This window comes from Eulemur rufifrons, chromosome 30 (genome assembly GCF_041146395.1).
Source record: "Eulemur rufifrons isolate Redbay chromosome 30, OSU_ERuf_1, whole genome shotgun sequence".
NCBI lineage: Eukaryota > Metazoa > Chordata > Mammalia > Primates > Lemuridae > Eulemur > Eulemur rufifrons.
This window is the reverse complement of record NC_091012.1, coordinates 17774947-17794092: the sequence shown is the minus strand read 5'-3', so window position 1 is coordinate 17794092 and position 19146 is coordinate 17774947. Positions and strand designations below refer to the sequence as shown.

The 19146-nt window shown below is 37.5% G+C and overlaps 1 protein-coding gene across 2 annotated transcripts in view; it reads left to right on the top strand.

The window, feature by feature from the left end:
- VAMP7 (vesicle associated membrane protein 7) overlaps positions 1 to 12620 on the top strand; it is a 64813-nt gene extending 52193 nt beyond the window's left edge. For both annotated transcript variants that reach the window (XM_069463360.1, XM_069463359.1), the window contains 2 exons: positions 8820 to 8912; positions 10905 to 12620. In XM_069463360.1, coding sequence (XP_069319461.1) covers positions 8820 to 8912; positions 10905 to 10973 — 162 coding nt within the window. In that variant the 3' untranslated portion in view covers positions 10974 to 12620. The remainder of the gene's footprint in view (positions 1 to 8819; positions 8913 to 10904) is intronic.
- The last annotated feature ends 6526 nt before the right edge of the window (positions 12621 to 19146 follow it).

Here is a 19146-nt window from a genome sequence, read left to right as displayed (position 1 = left end):
GTTTTACTGGGCTGAAATTAAGGTTTCAGCAGAGCTGCACTCCTTCCAGAAGCCGTAGGATAGAATCTTTTTCTTATCTCTTCCAGCTTCTGGGGGCTGCCAATATTCCTTGGCTTATAGGCGTATCACTATTGTCTCTTTCTCTGGGTTCACATCACCTTCTCCTGTGTGTGTGTGAAATCTCCATCTAAGTTCCTCCTGTAACCTTTATGATGTCATTTGCCCACTACAAAGGTATGGGACTTGCAGGTTTCCAGGGCTCTATACAGCTGCTCATGAAGCTCTATATGGAGTGAAGAGGCCATTGGGCTGTTCAGCTTTTCCTTGTCATTCTCACAGAGACTTTTGTGTCTTGTTTTTTTCCACCTACCCCCACCCCTAGCCCCAAGGGAAGCTTTGATAAAGGTGTAACAATTGTTCTTTATAGCTGAACTGATTTTTAAACAGGTGATTTGTCAGTGTTCAAACATTGACCTGAAGATTGCGGAGGAATCCTCATCCCAACCTATTGAATCACACAACTATATTTAGATTTACTGGTTTCTTTGCTCACTACTTTTTCTTATGCGTATTATCTTTGTCTTTCTTGGATTCTTTATTGTGATTTTGTTTTTGGTATATCCTCACAAATCTTCTTCATAAGGGTCTGGGGGTGGTAATACATCCTCAATCCCTTCAATAATGAAAATTTTCTTCTTTCACTCTATATTTGAACAATGTTTTAGCTGGTATAGAATTCTAAGATTCAGGTCATTTCTCTTGAAATTCTCTGCATATTGCTGCATTTCAGTGCTTTTTATTTTGTAAGTAATCATGAAGAGTTTAGGCAACTGAGAAGTTCAACAACTGTACAGTTTATTTTTTTAACATAAGTAGAGAGTTTATTTGAGCCGAGTTTGAGTATCGCAACCCAGTATAGATTCATGTTGCACTGAAATACACTTCGAATAGCAGCAGTTACAAGAGGATTTTTAAAAGAAAAAAGACAGTTCTTAAGTTGTTTACCAAAAATTTACATTAAAATAACAAGTTATTGATTGTCTATACATTGCTCTTTGTATCACAAATTCCAGGAGGAGGTGGAGGTAATGAAGGTAATGGGTGAGGCAGGTAGTCAGGAACAGATTGCCCTTGGGCATACCCAGAGCCAGTTTTCTTTTCTCATTTTCCCCTTTTGCTGAACATTTTTCTCTTCTGAAAGCGTTGATGATCAACATTTTAAATGTAAATTTGTCCCATGTCCCTGGGAAGGCTCATTGCCAAAGTAATCTCTTCCAACATTGGAGGGAAAGAGAAGAAGGACTGTGGCTTAAAAACTTAGTGAGGTCTCAAGGCTGGGTTGATTGGCAACACAAAGGGGCAGAGCACCAGGATCTCAGTCAGGCCATCCACTTACAATGGAGCTGCAGCACGATCAGCTGTATAGTTTACACAGCACAGCTCCTAAGGCCACCCTTACTTCCGATACCAACTACAAGTTTGGGGATTCCCACAACCACCCTCAGGTTTGATAGTTCAGTAGAAGGATTCACAGAACTCCATGAACACTGTTGTACTTATAGTTATGGTTTATTACAAGCAAAAGATACATATTAAGATCAGCCAAGGGAAGAAATGCATGGAATGGAGTTTGGGAAGTAAGCAAATGTAGTGCTTCTGTTGTCCTCTTACCATGGAATCAGGACATGTTACTCTCCTGGCATCAATGTGTAACAACATACACAGAGTATTGCCCAATAGGGAAGCTTACCCAAGCCTTAGTGTTCAGAGATTTTATTGGGGTTTCATTACATAGACAAGTTTGACTGATGACCCTCGGGTTTGATCTCTGTCTCCACCTCTCTTGGGTGTGACCCAAAGCCCCCTAAATCACATTGTTCATTTTTCTGGAGTGACCAGTTACCACCATAAATCACATTGTTACTATGTAGATAACTATCTATTAGAAGGGGGAATCACGAAAATAATCCCATTTATGAGAGCATCAAAAAGAGTAAAGTACTTGGGAATAAGTTTAAGGAGGTAAAAAAAAAATCTATACACTGAAAGCTATAAAACATTGATGAAAAAATTAAAGAAGACATAAATGGAAAGATACCCCATGTTTATGTATCAAAAGAATCAATGTTGTTAAAATGTCCATACTGTTATACCCAAAGCAATATACAGATTCAATGCAATCCCTATCAAAGTTCTAATGGAATTTTTCACAGAATAGAAAAAATTCTAAAGTTCATATGGAGCCACAAAAGAGCCTGAATAGCCAAGGCAATCTTAAGAAAGAAGAACAAAGTTAGAGGGATCACACTTCATGATTTAAAATATATTACAAAGCTATAGTAATCAAAACCGTATCGTACTGGCATAACAATAGACACATGGGCCACTGGAAAAGAATAGAGAGCCCAAAAATAAACTCATGCATATATAGTCAACTAATCTTTCATAAGGATGCCAAAAACATGCAATGGGGAAAGAATATTCTCTTCAGTAAATGGTGTTGGGACACCTGGATATCCACATGCAAAAGAATGAAATTGGACCCTTACCTTATACCATATACAAAAATCAACTCAAAGTGAATTAAAGACATAAAAATAAAACCTGAAAACATAAAACTCTTAGAAGAAAAGAGGGAAAAAGCTCCTTGACATTGTTGTAAACAATGATTTTTTAGATGTGACTGAAAGCTTAAGCAGCAAAAGCAAAAACAAATGGAAGTACATCAAACTTAAAAACTCTGCACAGTAAAGGAAACAATCAACAAAATGAAAAGGCAACCTACAGATTGGGATAAAATATTTGCAAACCATATACCTGATAAGGGGTTAATATTCAAAATATATAAGGAATTGATACAACTCAATAGCAAAAAAATAAAATAAAATAACAAATAAAAATATGAAACTGTTGTTTTTAACTTGCATTGTTCACTTAATAATTTATCATGAATATTTCCCATATTATTTCATATCATTGTACAAGAAATAATAATTAAAAAATAAATAAATAAATAAATAACAAATAACCCAATTAGAAAATGGGAAAAGAATCTGTGTAGACATTTCTCCAAAAAAGACATGCAGCTGGTCAAAAGATACATGAATTTTGATAAAGGCCATTCTCACTGGAGTTAAATGATATCTCATTGTGGTTTTGATTTGCATTTCCCTGATGATTAGGTATGTTGAGCATTTTTTCATATGTTTGTTAGCCATTCTTATATCTTCTTTTCAGAAATTTCTATTCATGTCATTTGCCCACTTTTTGATAGGGTTGTTTGATTTTTTCTTGCTGATTTTCCTGAGTTCTAAATAGATTCTTGTTATCAGTCCTTTATCTGATGTGTAGTATGCAAAAATTTTTTCCCATTCTGTAGGTGGTCTGTTTATTCTCGTGACTGTTTCTTTGGCTGTGCAGAAGCTTTTTAATTTAATCAGGTCCCATTCATTTATTTTTGTTGTTGCTGTGATTGCCTTAGGGGTCTTCATAAATTCTTTGCCTAGGCCAATGTCTGTAAGAGTCTTTCCTACATTATCTTCTAGAATTATAATACTTTCACACCTAAGGTTTAAGTCTGTTATCCACCATGATTTGATTTTTGTGAGAGGAGAGAGCTGTGGGTCCTGTTTCAGTCTTCTACGTGTGGCTAACCAATTTTCCCAGCACCATTTATTGAATAGAGATTCTTGTCCCCAGAGTATGTTCTTGCCTGCTTTGTCAAAGATTAGGTGTCTATATGAGGATGGTTTTATGTTTGGATTTTCTGTTGTGTTCCACTGGTCTGTGTCCCTGCACTTGTGCCAGTACCAGGCTGTTTTAAGAACCACGGCCTTGTAGTATAGTTTGAAGTCTGGCAAATTAATACCTCCCATTTTGTTTTTATTGCTTAAAATTGCTTTTGCTATACGGGGTCTTCTCTGATTCCATACAAAGTGTGTAATTATTTTCTTTACATCTGTGAAAAATGATGTTGGTAGTTTATTAGGGATTGCATTGAATCTGTAGATCACTTTGGGTAGCATAGACATTTTAACAATGTTGATTCTTCCGATCCACGAGCATGGTATAGTTTGCCACCTATTTGCAAGTTCTGCTATTTCTTTTCTCAGTGTTTCATAGTTTTCCTTATAGAGGTCCTTTACCTCTTTAGTTAGATATATTCCTAGATATTTTATTTTCTTTGTTGCTATTTTGAAGGGTATTGAGTCTTTGGCGTGGATGTGGAGAGACAGGAACACTTATGCACTGCTGGTGGAACTGCAAACTAGTGCAACCCCTGTGGAAAGCATTATGGAGATATCTTAAACAGATTCAAGTAGACCTACCATTTGATCCAGCAATCCCATTATTCAGCATACACCCAAAGGAAAAAAGGTCATTCTATAACAAAGACACATGTACCCGAATGTTTATAGCAGCACAATTCACAATTGCAAAGATGTGGAAACAACCCAAAAGCCCATCAATACATGAATGGATTAGTAAACTGTGGTATATGTATACCATGGAATATTACTCAGCTATAAGAAATAACGGAGATACGACATCTCTATGGTTCTCCTGGAGAGAGTTGGAACCCATTTTATTAAGTGAAGTATCCCATGAATGGAAAAACAAGCATCACATGTACTCACCAGAAAATTGGTTTCCCTGATCATCACCTAAATTCACATCTGGGAACGATACCAATCGGATATCAGACTGAGGTAGAGGGTGGGGGGAGGGGATGGGTGTATGCCTACATGATGAGTGCATTGCGCACCGTTTGGGGAATGGTCACGCTTGAAGGTGCTGACTCGGGGAGGGGAGACAGTGAGGAGGGGCTTGGTATATACCTACATGATGAGTGCAACGTGCACTGTCTGGGGAACGGACATGCCTGGAGCTTTGACTTGGGGGGACAGGCGGTACTTGGGCAATGTATGTAACCTGAAATTCTGTATCCCCCATAATAAGATGAAATAAAAAAAAAAGATACATGGAAAGGTGTTTAGCATCACTAATCATCAAGGAAATGCAAACTAAAAGCACAATGAGATTTCACCTCCTAATCTGTTAGAATGGCTATTATCAAAAAGACAAGAGAAAACAAGTGTTGATGTACAGAAAAGGGAACATTTGTGCACTATTGGTTGGAATGTAAATTGATGCAGCCACTATGGAAAACAGCATGGAGGTTACTCCAAAAAATTAAAAATAGAACTATCATATGATCCAGGAATCCCTCCCTCTTCAGGGTATATTATACCCAAAGAAAATGAAATCAGTACCTTGAAGAGGTGTCTGTGCTCCATGTTCATTGTAGCATTATTCATAATAGCCAAGATTTGGAAACAATCTAAGTGTTGATGGACAAATAGATGAGGAAATTGTGTTATCTACGCACACATACACACATACATCCAGAGTGAAATATTATCTGGCCTTAAAAAAAGAAGGTGATTCTGCCATTTGCAACAACATGGATGAATGAACTTAGAGGACATTATACTAAGTGAAATATGACAGACACAAAAAGAGAAATACTGTATTATCTCACTTATATATGGAATTTTTTAAAAGTTGATAGATAAAAGCAGAGAGTAGATAAGTGGTTGCCAGGTGCCAGTGGGTAGGGGAAATGGAGAGATATTGGTCAAAGCGTACAGACTTATAAGATTGGTAAGCTCTGGATATCTAATGTACAGCATGGTGACTGTAGTTAATAATATATTGGATGTTTGAAATACGCTATGAGAATAGATTTTAAGCATTCTCACCACACACAAAAAGTATATGCGGTGATGAATATGTTACTTAGCTTGATTTGGGCGATCATTTCACAATATATACATATACCAAAACATGTGGTATACCTTAAATATATACAATTTTTGTCAATGATACCTCAAAGCAGAAAAAGTAAAATAGAAACAAATAAAAGCATGTAGTTCTGAAATCTTACCAAGAGATAGGAAGTATGTGCTAACTTTCAATATTCTTGCCACATAATGGGTAGGTCCTTTCAATCTGAAGAGCCAAGTCTTTCTTAGTTTGGGGATATTTTCATCTATTAGTCCCCTGATGATTGATTCTTCTTTTTTGTCTGTACTCTCTCCTTCTATAACTGCTAACAGGTACCTAAATCAGGACCAGGCACATAGTAAGCACTTGTTAAATATCTGTTTATTGTATAAATTGATCCTGAATTTGCTTGATCAGTTTTCCATGTATCTTAAAACATCTTTCATAATTTGTAACCTAGATGTTTTGCTCTGTTTTCTGAGAGAATTTTTTGAGTTGCTCCCACAGAAGCTTCTTTTGGTCATTTATATTCTGCTATTTATAATTTTTTAAATTATGCCAATCATTTTATTAAAATACATTTTTAAAATATTATCTAACTTCTTTTTTATGTACCCCAACTTATGAGTTTGTTTTAAATCAGTGCAGTGATGTCTTATATCTGAGGATGCTTTTTTTTTTACACTTTAAATTTTTTATTAATAATTTTTGCCTTATGATTTGTGCTTCTGAATTTTTTTAGGAAGTCCTTTCTCACCACCAAGATATAAATAATAAGGGCTTTGTGTTTTTCCCTTCCAATTCTTGCACCTCTTTTTTTCCTTTTCTTAAAGCTTGGAAAGACCACCAGTGCCATTTTAAACAGTGCAGTGATAGTATCTTCTTATTCCCAATCTTTTTTTTTTTCTTTTTTTTTTTTTTTGTTTCAGCTTATTATGGGGGTACAAAAGTTCAGGTTACATACGTTGCCCATGTACCGCCTATCCCCCCAAGTCAGAGCTCCAGGCGTGTCCATTCCCCAGACAGTGCGCATTGCACTCATCATGTAGGTATACACCCATCCCCTCCTCACACCCCCCCTCCCCGAGTCAGGACCTTCAAGCGTGACCATTCCCCAGATGGTGTGCAATGCACTCATCATGTAGGCATACACCCATCCCCTCCCCCCACCCCCCACCTCAGTCTGATATCCTATTGGTATCATTCCCAAATGTGCATTTAGGTGATGATCAGGGAAACCAATTTTCTGGTGAGTACATGTGATGCTTGTTTTTCCATTCATGGGATACTTCACTTAATATAATGGGTTCCAGCTCTCTCCAGGAGAACCAAAGAAATGTCGTATCACTGTTATTTCTTATAGCTGAGTAATACTCCATGGTATACATATACCACAATTTACTAATCCATTCATGAATTAATGGGCATTTGGGTTGTTTCCACATCTTTGCGATTGTGAATTGTGCTGCTATAAACATTTGGGTACAGGTGTCTTTGTCATAGAATGACTTATGTTCCTTTGGGTAGATGCCCAATAATGGGATTGCTGGATCGAATGGTAGGTCTATTTGAATCTGTTTAAGATACCTCCATAATGCTTTCCATAGGGGTTGCACTAGTTTGCAGTCCCACCAGCAGTGTAAGTGTTCCTGTCTCTCCATGTCCACGCCAACATGTATTGTTTTGGGATTTTTTAATAAAGGCCATTCTCACTGGAGTTAAGTGATATCTCATTGTGGTTTTGTTTTGCATTTCCCTGATGATTAGAGATGTTGAGCATTTTTTCATATGTTTGTTAGCCATTCTTATATTTTCTTTTGAAAAATTTCTATTCATGTCCTTTGCCCACTTTTTGATAGGGTTGTTCGATTTTTTCTTACTGATTTTCCTGACTTCTAAATAGATTCTTGTTATCAGTCCTTTATCTGATGTGTAGTATGCAAAAATTTTTTCCCATTCTGTAGGTGGTCTGTTTATTCTCGTGACTGTTTCTTTGGCTGTGCAGAAGCTTTTTAATTTAATCAGGTCCCATTCATTTATTTTTGTTGTTGCTGTGATTGCCTTAGGGGTCTTCTTCATAAATTCTTTGCCTAGGCCCATGTCTGTAAGAGTCTTTCCTACATTTTCTTCTAGAATTCTAATCGTTTCCCACCTAAGGTTTAAGTCTGTTATCCACCGTGATTTGATTTTTGTGAGAGGTGAAAGCTGTGGGTCCTGTTTCAGTCTTCTACATGTGGCTATCCAATTTTTCCAGCACCATTTATTGAATAAGGATTCTTTTCCCCAGAGTATGTTTTTGTCTGTTTTGTCAAAGATTAGATGGCTATATGAGGATGGTTTTATATTTGGAACATTTTTATATATGTCTTTTGGTGAACTTGTGCATAGGTCTCTGTTGTGTATATACCTGGGAGTGGAATTGCAAGGTTATTAACAAGTGTGGTTGTTTGCTTGTTTGTTTGCCTTTTTGTTTTAAACTGTTTGTGCCCTGGTGGGTTAGTAGATCTTGAGAAATTGATGATGCAAATGAAAACGGGTAACTGAAGGAATGAAGTCCTATGGGTTTTGGCTGTCACACAAGTAAATACATACATTCCTATGGAAATCTAACATCGTTTTATGTCTCAAAGCCCCAGAATTATTATATAATGGGGAAAATAGGCAAATGTGCTTGCAGCCAGCTGACTTAGAAGGAGCCTTTCTTATTGGAAGTATAGAGAGGGGAATGCTTTTTCACTTGCGGAAAGAACTACTTCTGGCGCTCAACATCATGTGCATTGCTACAGTGGAGAAGAAAAAAGAGATAAGCCTTGCTACTGGGCTCATACTGCTTATGATATGCCTGGTAGAGTTCTGCTTTTGGAAACCAGTGAGTATGAATGGTCAGTCTCTACTTATAAAGAGAGGGAAGGGGCAAAGAACATTGGAACTTTATAAATATAATTAATAAAAGTAAAATTTCTGCAGAGTATTACTGCAAATCACCCATGTAGTCAGTGCCAAGGATTAAACAATTTATGCTCTTTTTCTAGTCTGTCACCTTCAAAACTACTAGCAGAAATCTTGCCCGAGCCATGTGTATGAAGAATCTCAAGCTTACTATCATCATCATCATCGTATCAATTGTAAGTTTTTGTATCTGTAGTGTAGATTTTATTTTTCAATCTCTAAGAAATTAGATATTAGAATTATTTCTCAATGAAACACCCTGAAATGAGCTACAGATGTCTTTTAATGGTGAAACACAGGCTTTCCTATGAAGACACTATGACATATGATCTATACTTAAACCCCTCTTCCCTGTTGAGAATTAGTATATGTAAGGAGACAAATAAAACTGACCTCACAGAAATATAGTTATTTTTAATAAATATATTATTTCTGTTTATATGTAATGGGTTTATTATTATTTGAAAGTTAATTATGTGTTTTTAAATGTTTAATTTTTAATATGGCAAATGTTAGTAGTTATAATCTCCCTAAACAAGAGCTGTTTGGTGTTCTCAGTGATTTTTAAGAGTATAAAGAGGTCCTGATATACATAACCTAAACTTTGGACCCCCATAATATACTGAAATAATAAAAAAAAGAGGTCCTGAACCAAACGTTTGAGAACTATGGCTAAAGCAGGGTGGGGGGCATGCCTTACCCTGGTTCATGGATACGTAAAGCTGTGCTTCCTCCCCATCCTCCAGTCACTTGCAAAACTAGATAACTCTGACTCTGCTTCACTTCTCCTCGACCTCTGCTTGAAGATCCTCCACCTTAGAGAACTGGATTTATTTAACAGACAATAGCAGTCATAGATCTATAAATTCTATACTGGAAAAAGTTACCATGGACTTGAATGTTTCCTTGCTCAAGATCTTCACTCTAAAGGCACATTTTAGCCTCCTGAGCTTAGCTTCTTTCTTATTCGTCTGTTTGGGAATTTAGATTGATTTATGCAGCTGAATTATTATTAAATTCAGATTATATTTACTGACTGCTTATTACATGCAGAACACTGCTCTAAGTGCAGTATAAATCTTTGCCAAAAGGTGTTGTCACCTAACATACTATACTTCAGCTTGAAAATCTTTATATTTCAGCTGTGGGAAATAGTTTAACTTTATGTCAAGTTGGTAAACTTAACATTTGTGGAATATGTATGTGTGTGTATGTATGAATATGATGTGAGTAGTTTAACTGATTCATTAATAACCACAATTTGCTGTAATTCCCCACCCCCACCCCACAACATTTGTAGGGAAATAAGGCAAAATCCTTTCCTTATTTTTGGAGTGGGGGAGGCAGAAGGGGGGATGGAATTCATAAATGCATTTTTTCCCAAGCATGTGAGTAATGAAATTAGTCACTTAAAGATCTCAAAAAGTTGTAATTTAAATCAAAATAAAATGACTAATTTAATGCAGTGAACCCTAAATCTATTTTTTTGTAATGTAATAACGTGACCAAGTAGAGACTTTTCACAATATTATAATTTAAAATTACAATACTACCACTAAAAAACTTACACATCTGTCACAGAACCAGCGGTTTTACAGTGTTACTTGCATCATCTAATTTTCTTTGGTTTGGTAATCATAATTATCGTGTCATTATCCACCAAACAGTTGATAGCAGCATTCTTGGTCATGCATAGTACGGATGTATAGCCTGTACTTGTGCTTTTTTCATGTATCCCTATCATAATAAGGAAAAATTAAATCCATGTTCAAAATCTAAAAATATATTAATAGTTAATAAAACCATACTTAAAGGGAATCATGGTTATTTGTGATGTTTGTAACTTGTTAACAATACATCAGTAAGAGTTGCTCATAAAGCCTCGAGTCTGCCTAGTTACCAGGGAAGAGCAACAGCTCCACTGCTTTCCCTCCCACTGAAGAAAACATAGTGGAATTCAAATTGGTAAGAGTTATACTCGAAAGGGTCATTTTAACTCCACTTTTGTCTTCGAAAATACTTGATTATTGTGTTATATTACTATAGAACTGTTACTCTAATGTAACCAGAGTATTTCTTAATAGAGCTTTACTGTCCTTTATATATTATTTAGGAGCATATAATAAATAGATCCAAGAAAAATAAAATTGCCTTCCTCTTCCCTCCAGGTATTCATCTATATCATTGTGTCACCTCTCTGTGGTGGATTTACGTGGCCAAACTGCGTGAAGAAATAAGAAAAAGTTGTCATTAACCAAGGATATGAGAGAACAAGGAGTTAAAAGCAATCTGTGTGACTCAAGCCTTTCAGTACTGACAGATAGTGTCTGCCAGTCTCTTCAACCCTCTTCTCACTTTTTCTTTTTTTTTTTAAATCTTTTTCTATGCCTCAAGATTTATCTGTGTCCTGTCAACCATTTTATTCCAGTGAATGTCAGATTGAACCATTCATTGCTGCAGTAGCCTTAAAGGGGCTTTTGCTTGTTTCTTTGGTTTGTTAACTAGTGTCATCTACTTAGAGAAGCATTTTTATTTTTAATTGCACAAAGCTATCGCCAATGTGGAATCCACCAGTCTTTTCAGCTGTCTGCTAAAACTATGGAGGAACTTTGTATGTGCACACAAAAGTATTCAAGAGACAGATAGTATTGCTAACATCTCATCTTAATGTCTTTCCTTATTGAAGAGTTTTAGGTGCTTCAAAACAACAGAAATGGAGAATAGTTGTTTATTTGGGGAATTAGATTGTTGGTGCTGCTTGAAACTTGGGTAAAGTACAAAATATTCTTATTTCAATCATTCCCCATTATAGTTGATTTGAGAAGATGATGGTTTAAGTATTGTTGAAGGTTGAGGTTTTTTTATATATTCCTTTTTCTTCTGTGGATATTTAGGGCAATTGTTAATAGAATGGGTAGTGGAGGGGTGGGGAGGCAAATTCCTCTGACTCACTAAAGAAAAAGAAGGGAACCACAGTGGATGTGCTAGCATTTTAGTTGTACAAAGAGAAGTAATGTGGGAAAATTTTTCCATTCTGGAAAAAGCCCAAACTGAACATAGTCAGCAGTCAATTGAAGGGTTTGGGTTTGACTTCTGTTAAACAATATTTTGAGCATTCTTTGGGCTTTAATAAATTCTTTAATATGGCTAGTTTTGAAGAATTCTTTTGTGAAACTTGAAAGAGAATAGACAGTATGATGTATAGAAACAATACAAAATAGTTTAACATCCATTTAACTGCAGTGTAAGAAAATTGGACTGTAGTCATACTACTTCAGCCATTCTGGCATCTGTTACCTAGTATGTACTTTGGGTGTGTATCTGAAAGGAAGACATTTGCTGCCCTAGCTCTCATTGTATTTATTTATCAATAAGTGCCATTAAGTGGAAATTATATTACATTTTACTCTTTCCCAATGAAAGAACAATTAGTCTATAGAACCTAGCCACCTGTTTAGCCTAGTCATGTGCCTTGAATATATGTGTCCCTTAATCTGGCTCACAGTACCTGTTATTCCATGTGAATCCTTCAATTCATGCTACCTGATTCATTTATTTGACATGTGTCTTAGGTCCACTGTTAACTCTTTTCTTGTTGATCATGCATATAGCACAAATGTTTTTCCAGTCCTCTTTATCAACACTAATGCATTTTAATTATGTCAGCATTTCCTATTGAGTAATACATTTTTGTTCCAGAAAAACATTTGGCATTCCTGAATAATAATTTCCAAATGTTTTTAATCCAAAGAAAAAAACTTAAAGCTTATTTCCCTTTCTTATATACACCTGTATAAAATTGATGTGCATGTTTTAGGGATCAATTACTTAACTGTTCCTTGGTCTATTTATGTATAAGAATGCTTTTTAAAGCACAAATCTCATTTTAAATGATGCACAACTGAAGACATTAATAAAATTTAAGAGTAATTCAATGGGTTGCTTGTTTTAGAAGTTCTTCCTGGAATCTAATTTCTTCTGATGACATTTTGCCACAGTGTACAGAAGAAAAGTATTTTACTTTTGCTGAAAATGTATTAAGTGGTACCTGGAGCCATTCAGTAACAGTCTATAATATAGGCTCAGGTGTGTAGAATTTCTTCAAAACCAAAAGACAAAAAAGAACTTTAAAAAATATATAGGCCATAAGAAAAAGAAAAGGCACCTATATAAGACAAAAGAGCATATATACCAACCCTACTTAAACTACACAACATTTGATATCATCCCACCATTGCTCCACTTCATGGTACCAAAAATTCAGAGTACGTAGTTGTGACTTTAAAGAGCTCTTCTTTCTAAGTCAACCAAACATTATATAAGGCTCTTGGACACAAATGTTGTGACAATCTCAGTAATCACCAGGTATGGAAGAAATAGAAATTAAGAGAGACACTTGGATACATTATGAAATGCCCCCCCCCAAAAAAATACATATAGGCCGTGCTGAAACTAATGAAAGATCCTGAAATGATCACACAGCCTCTACAACTATCATCCTGAGCCCATGATTTAGTCAAAACAGAAAAAGAACCCCAGAGATTGTCATCTAATTTAGCACAATTCTGAAAAATCTTTCTATTTAAAGTTAAATGACTAGTTGTGAAAGAGATATTTCAAAGAAAGGCATAATAGGGTAGGAAAGAATAATTCGTGATTGCAAACAGGCCTAGCTAAACAGAAAAAAAAGAAAAAGGGGCATAGATAAAATATACAAAAAGTTAGGCCATAACAGAACAGTCACTTGTGGCCTTTGAACCTAAGATGTCTGAAGTCAGGTATTGCAGAATATGTTTTTGTACAGGTAGAATAGCTTAAAAACAGCCTAAGTTCTCCCTAGGTCTCATCCAGGTTTCAACTGAAGTATGCATTCTCTAACCAGACACTCAGAAAAAAAAAAGAGATGGTTATTTACTTGGTTGTTATGAACAAAGGAAGAAGTAACACCAGCTATTTCTCTTAAAACCCTTGGCCCCAGGGTCAAATAATGTCACAATCCAGAGGTTTCATTAAGAAATGAATGGTTGTTGCTTGCATTAGGTAGTGGTTCCTCCTTGCTTGACCATGCTCGTACCTGTCTTTCCTGGCCTGGAGATAGACAAAGATATTGGGTTGTTTCCCAGGGTATTTCGCTGCAAATGAATGTAACAACAATAATAGCAGCCCTAGACCCTACAACAGTGTTCTACATTAGAAACAGGTCTGTTTCTCACACTCTATCTCCTCAAGATTAATAAATGGTGGTTGTGGTTGACCTGTGTGTCAGTTTGAATTCAGTGAGGAAAACAGAACCAAGACAAGTATTACGGAAACAACGTGTTTAATGTAGTATTCAAGCTTACACAAATGTGTGACAAACCAGGAAGTGAAGGTCTGGAAGGGAGGCACCAGGGCATCAGAGGAATACTCTTAACTTTCTTATCCAGAGCACTTCCACTTGAAGCATTGACACAGGTGGACAGGTTGGAGCTTGCTGGAAAACCTGAGAATCCCTGTATGTCTGGTTGCCACAGTTAGCGTGGAGGAATATGTGGAAAGGTTTGTGAAAGCCACGGCCTCAGTAGACCTAATGCCAAGTGTACCTGATGGTATGCTTGTAGCCCCAGTGGGTCAACAGGGCCAGCTTTCTGGAGAATGAGTTGGATGTGGAATGGAGAAGATGGAGGAAAATCTGGGACATACAAGGCATCTAAACATCTTTATGTGCTCTGGAAGGTAATGTCCTCTGCTTCTTTTATGTTTTCGAAGTCACATAAGTACATCTCATTGACAAAACCTAATCCTAAAACCATTTAGTGTAAGAGGATTCTATGAAATTCTCAGCTTCTGGCAAGAGCAGTGGTGCCAGTCCAGTATAGTCCAGTTCTTCATAGACTCATTCATAGGATTGGCTCTACTTACTGCTTTGTCAAGGCAATTTTGATAACTTAAAACAATTTTTGTGGTCAGAGTACATTGTACAACATTATTTTGAGTCCATGGGGTTCATTATACCAAAACAATCTAAATCCAAAATATGCTATGACTTCCTACATCTCTTTGCAAAAGAGAAGGAAAATCACAATGCTCTGGATAAGAAAGTTAAATGCACAGGCTGACACCCTGATTTGCCTTTTTTATTCCCATTCGAAGTTTAGAGAAGCACAAAGAAAACTTAAAAAAGTCTCATGCACTTTTTAATATTAAAATCAAGGCTGCCACTTACAGATTTTCACTTCTGGCCAAGATGGAGTAGCAGGGACTACTTTCACCCTCCTGCCTGAAATAACCCCCCAAAGAGGACAGAATATATGAAACAATAGTCTTCAAGACACTGGGCACTAGGCAACAGAGGACAGTGATATTGTTAAAGAATTGAGCCCTACATTGTCCCAGCTTACTGTATTGAGAGTATCTACGCCACAATATAGTGAGGAAGAACCCAGGTAGATAGAGCCTGACAGATTCTCTGGATTAAGATACGACTTGAAATTTCCAGGGAGATCAAGGCACATATTCTTTGCAGGAGAGAGTACTGGAGAGGAGAGAGCTGCACAGAAAGGACTCTAGATCTGAGGAATTTACCGAATGCCAGGGAAGGAACCACCCAAAAAAGATTAGAGAGCAGAGTACCCTGCATTCATACAGGATGAGTAGTTGTGCCTGTATGCATTCATAGAGACTGGAAAAAACCTCATGATTCACAGTATTTGTGAGAGTACCCAGAAAGGTCTTACTTCAGCAGTGGAGAATAAATAGCCTTAGATCAGGGTTTCTCAACCTTGGCACTGTCAGCATTTGGAGCCAGATATTCTTTGTTGTGGGGGGCTATCCTTTGCATTGTAGAATTTTACCAGCATCTCTGGCCTCAATCCGCTAGATGCCAGGAGCACTCTCTCCCCAGTTCTGACAACCAAAAATGTCCCAAATGTTCCCACAAAGCTGGGGGGACAAAGTCATCCCTGGTTGAGAGCCACTGCTCTTAAACACTGCTCTCATCCAGCTTCATAAATCTTAAAAGTGAGACCTGAAAGGATCAAACTGTTTCCAGGTAACTACATCACACAACAAACCTCAAGAATATATTTATGGAAATACAAACATGGCACACAGCAAGGTGGAATTCACTGTGTCAGGTCTCAAGTCAAAAATTACCAGTCACACAAAGCAGCAGGAAATATGTCCAATGATAAGGAGAAAAACCAACCAATTGCAATAAATGGAGAACAGACACAGATATTAGAATTAGAAAAGACAGAAAAGCAGTTGTTAATATTGTATTCCATATGTTCAAAAAGGTAAGCAGAGACATGAAATAAAATGTGACCATTTGAATTTTTAGAGATGAAGACTAGGATTTCTGAGATGAAAAATACACTGGATATCTGACTCGGGTGGGGCAAAGGCAATATACGTAACCTAAACATTTGTACTCCCATGATATGCTGAAATAAAAAAAAATTTAAAATACACTAGATAAGTTTACAGACATCACAGAAGTAGAGATTACTGACCATGAAGACACTGCAATAGAAACTATCCAAAATTAAGCACATCAATGAAAAGATAAAGTGTTAAATGTCAAAGTGGATCTTTTAAAAAGTAAGAGTCAACTCTGATGCCTTTAATAAACCAACTTTAGCATTAATACACAAAGTAGGTTAAAAGTAAAAACTTGAGAAAATATACCATGTGGACACTGATCAAAAGAAAACTATAGTACCTATTATAATAGATGAAGTAGATTTCAGAGCAGAGGATATTGCCAGGCATAAAGAAGATTGTTTCATAATGAAAAATGGGTAAATTCAACAGGTGTCAGGTTTACAGTTTAAGACTAGAGGTTAGGGTTAGTAGTTCAGGGTCTAGGGGTTAGGTTTTGGGTTCCCTTAGGAGCCCACATGGTATGGGAAGAAAAATAAATGAAATGCTCACTTCAGGTTTGTTGGTACTTCAGATTCCGGTCTCTAATCTGCCTGTTAACACAATTTTTTAGTCTTCAAATTAGCTGCTTCATACATTCTGTCCAGGATTGGTAGTTGCATTCCATGGGACACACACAGTAGAGTGTGCTTCCTCCATCTTGCCAGTGCAAAATTGTTTCCAGTTATACAGTGAGAGATGAGAAACATAAACCACGAACTTCAGGTTTATCAATTATGTATTGCTGCATAACTACAACCCCAAAACTTAGTGGCATAAAACACAATGTTTTATTTCCCAAAGTTTGGATTGAGGTTTCAGGTTTGGGATTAGGGAACTGCATTCAGGTTCAGTATGAGGGTCTGTTTTAGAATTAGTGTTCACATCAGGGATTGGGGTTAGGGTTTGAATTCAAACTCAGGTTGAGGATTTGGGATTGGAGTTAAGTTCAGGTTTTGGGTTAAGGTCATGGTCAGAGTGTATGCTTGGTTTTGGATTGGTCCAGTTATAGCCATAGGTTCAGGTTTAGGGTTTAGGGGTTTGAGTGAGCTTCTAGTTCAGGTTCGGGTTTGGACTTAGAGTTTAGGAGTTCTCTTTCAGGTTCAGACTCTGGCTCAGTTTTAGGGTTTAGGGGTTTGGGTTCAGGTCTGGGTTGGGGTTTGAGTTATGAATTAAGGTTTATATTTATGGTTAGGTTTTAGGGTATAGAGTTTGGATTAGGGTTAGTGTGTATGTATGTTGAGTTTGGTATTTGGGCTAGGTTTACGGTTTGATTTGCGCTCAGGCTTAGATTATGACTGGAGTTTGGTTTTTGGGTTTATGGATTCAGACTTGGGTTCTCGTTCAGTTTCAGAATTTAGGTTAATATTTGGGTTTAGGATTTGGGGTTCGGGTAAGAGACAGGGTGAGAATGAAGTTTGGTTCTGGGTTGGAGTTGGGGTTGGGGTTTCAGGTTGGAGTCTGGTTCAGTTTGTGGTCTGTGTTCAAGCTCAGGCTTGGACTCCAGTTCATAATGGGGCTCTGACTAGAGCTCAGTTTGGGCTGAAGCTAGTGCTCTGACTGAGACTGAGGTTGGATCAGGGCCTTGGGATAAGGCTAGGTGCAGGATAGTTCTCCAGGTGGCCTTGGACCATTCCAGTTCCCTCTCCTTTCTCGCTTGTGGTTCTCAAGAATAATTTTAGAATGTGTTGGGAATGCAACATCCTGAGTGAGATAAGGGGGAGATGGCCAGAACACCCTGGCTCTGTTTCAGTGCCCCTCACTCAGGACAGGATGTGCTACAATGCTTTAGAGCAGTGGTTCCTGGGTCCCCCAGGGTATAAAACCCAGGGCAGACTGTTTTCCATCCAATGTCCCTTAGCGGCAGTGCAAGTAGGGCATGTGCAGATGAGACTCCATCTTCCCTGGGCAGCTTTTTTGAGCCTTGGGGGACTGGCTCACAATAAATCCTAGCTTTCTATTGTCCCTTGCTCCCTATCTATAGGTACTAAACTTGCTTCATGTAATTGTGTGTGTGTGTGTGTGTGTGTGTGTGTGTTTGTGTAGGTTTTACTCAGACAAGTTGGTAACCAGTGCACAGTGAACCTGCTTCACACTAGCTTGGGGCTGGGGCTGGGACTGGGGCTGACATTGGGATTAGGCTGGGGTTGGATTCCAGTTTAGGTTCTGACTTGGATTTAGGGTTTACCGGTTCAGGTTAAGGCTCTGGCTTGATTTTAGAGTTTAGTGGTTTGGGTTCAAGGTTCAGGTTTGAGTTCAGATTTACAATTTAGGGTTTGGGTTCAAGGATTAGGGTTTACGTTTAGGATCAGTGTTGGAGTTGGGTATGGATTTATAGTTGTACAAGTATAGATATGATTAGAGTTGTGGCGGTAGTATTTGTGGTTTAGGTTGGAGTTTAGGTCAGGGTGGAAATGAGGGGCTGTATTTGTACTCAGGGTTGGGATTGAACTAAGGCTAGGGTTTAGGCTCAGTTCAGGCTGGTGTTATGTCTGGGACTAGATCTGGGCCTAGAGTCAGGCTGGGATTGTGGTCGTGGTTGGATTAGGGTCAGGGTTGGTGTCTGGGTTGGGGACAGTATTCTGGTCTGGATATGGATTGGGATTTCAATTTATGTTTGTGCTTGAGCTCTTACTCGGGTTTGGTTTTAAATTTTAGGCTAGAATCTCACTCTTATTCCATGTCAGAGTCTAGGAGCAGATTTGTTTGGGGTTTGGTTTCAGATTACAGTTAGTGTTAGGGTTTAGTTCAGGGTTTGAGTCATGTTTTGAGTTTAGATTTAGATTGGGTTTCTGGCTTGGGCTTGGGTTTGGGCTCAGATTCTGGCTTTCCTTTATTTTTACGGATTTTTGTTTAGGTACAAGTTCAAGTTAGGGTTTCTGTTTGGTTCCATGTGAGATTCGGCACATGGGTCAGGTATTGGGTGCATGGTTGGAGTAGGAGTCCAGGTTCAAGTGTAATCTGGTTTAGATGCAGAGGTCAAGTTGAGTTCAGGTTTGGGTTTAGGTT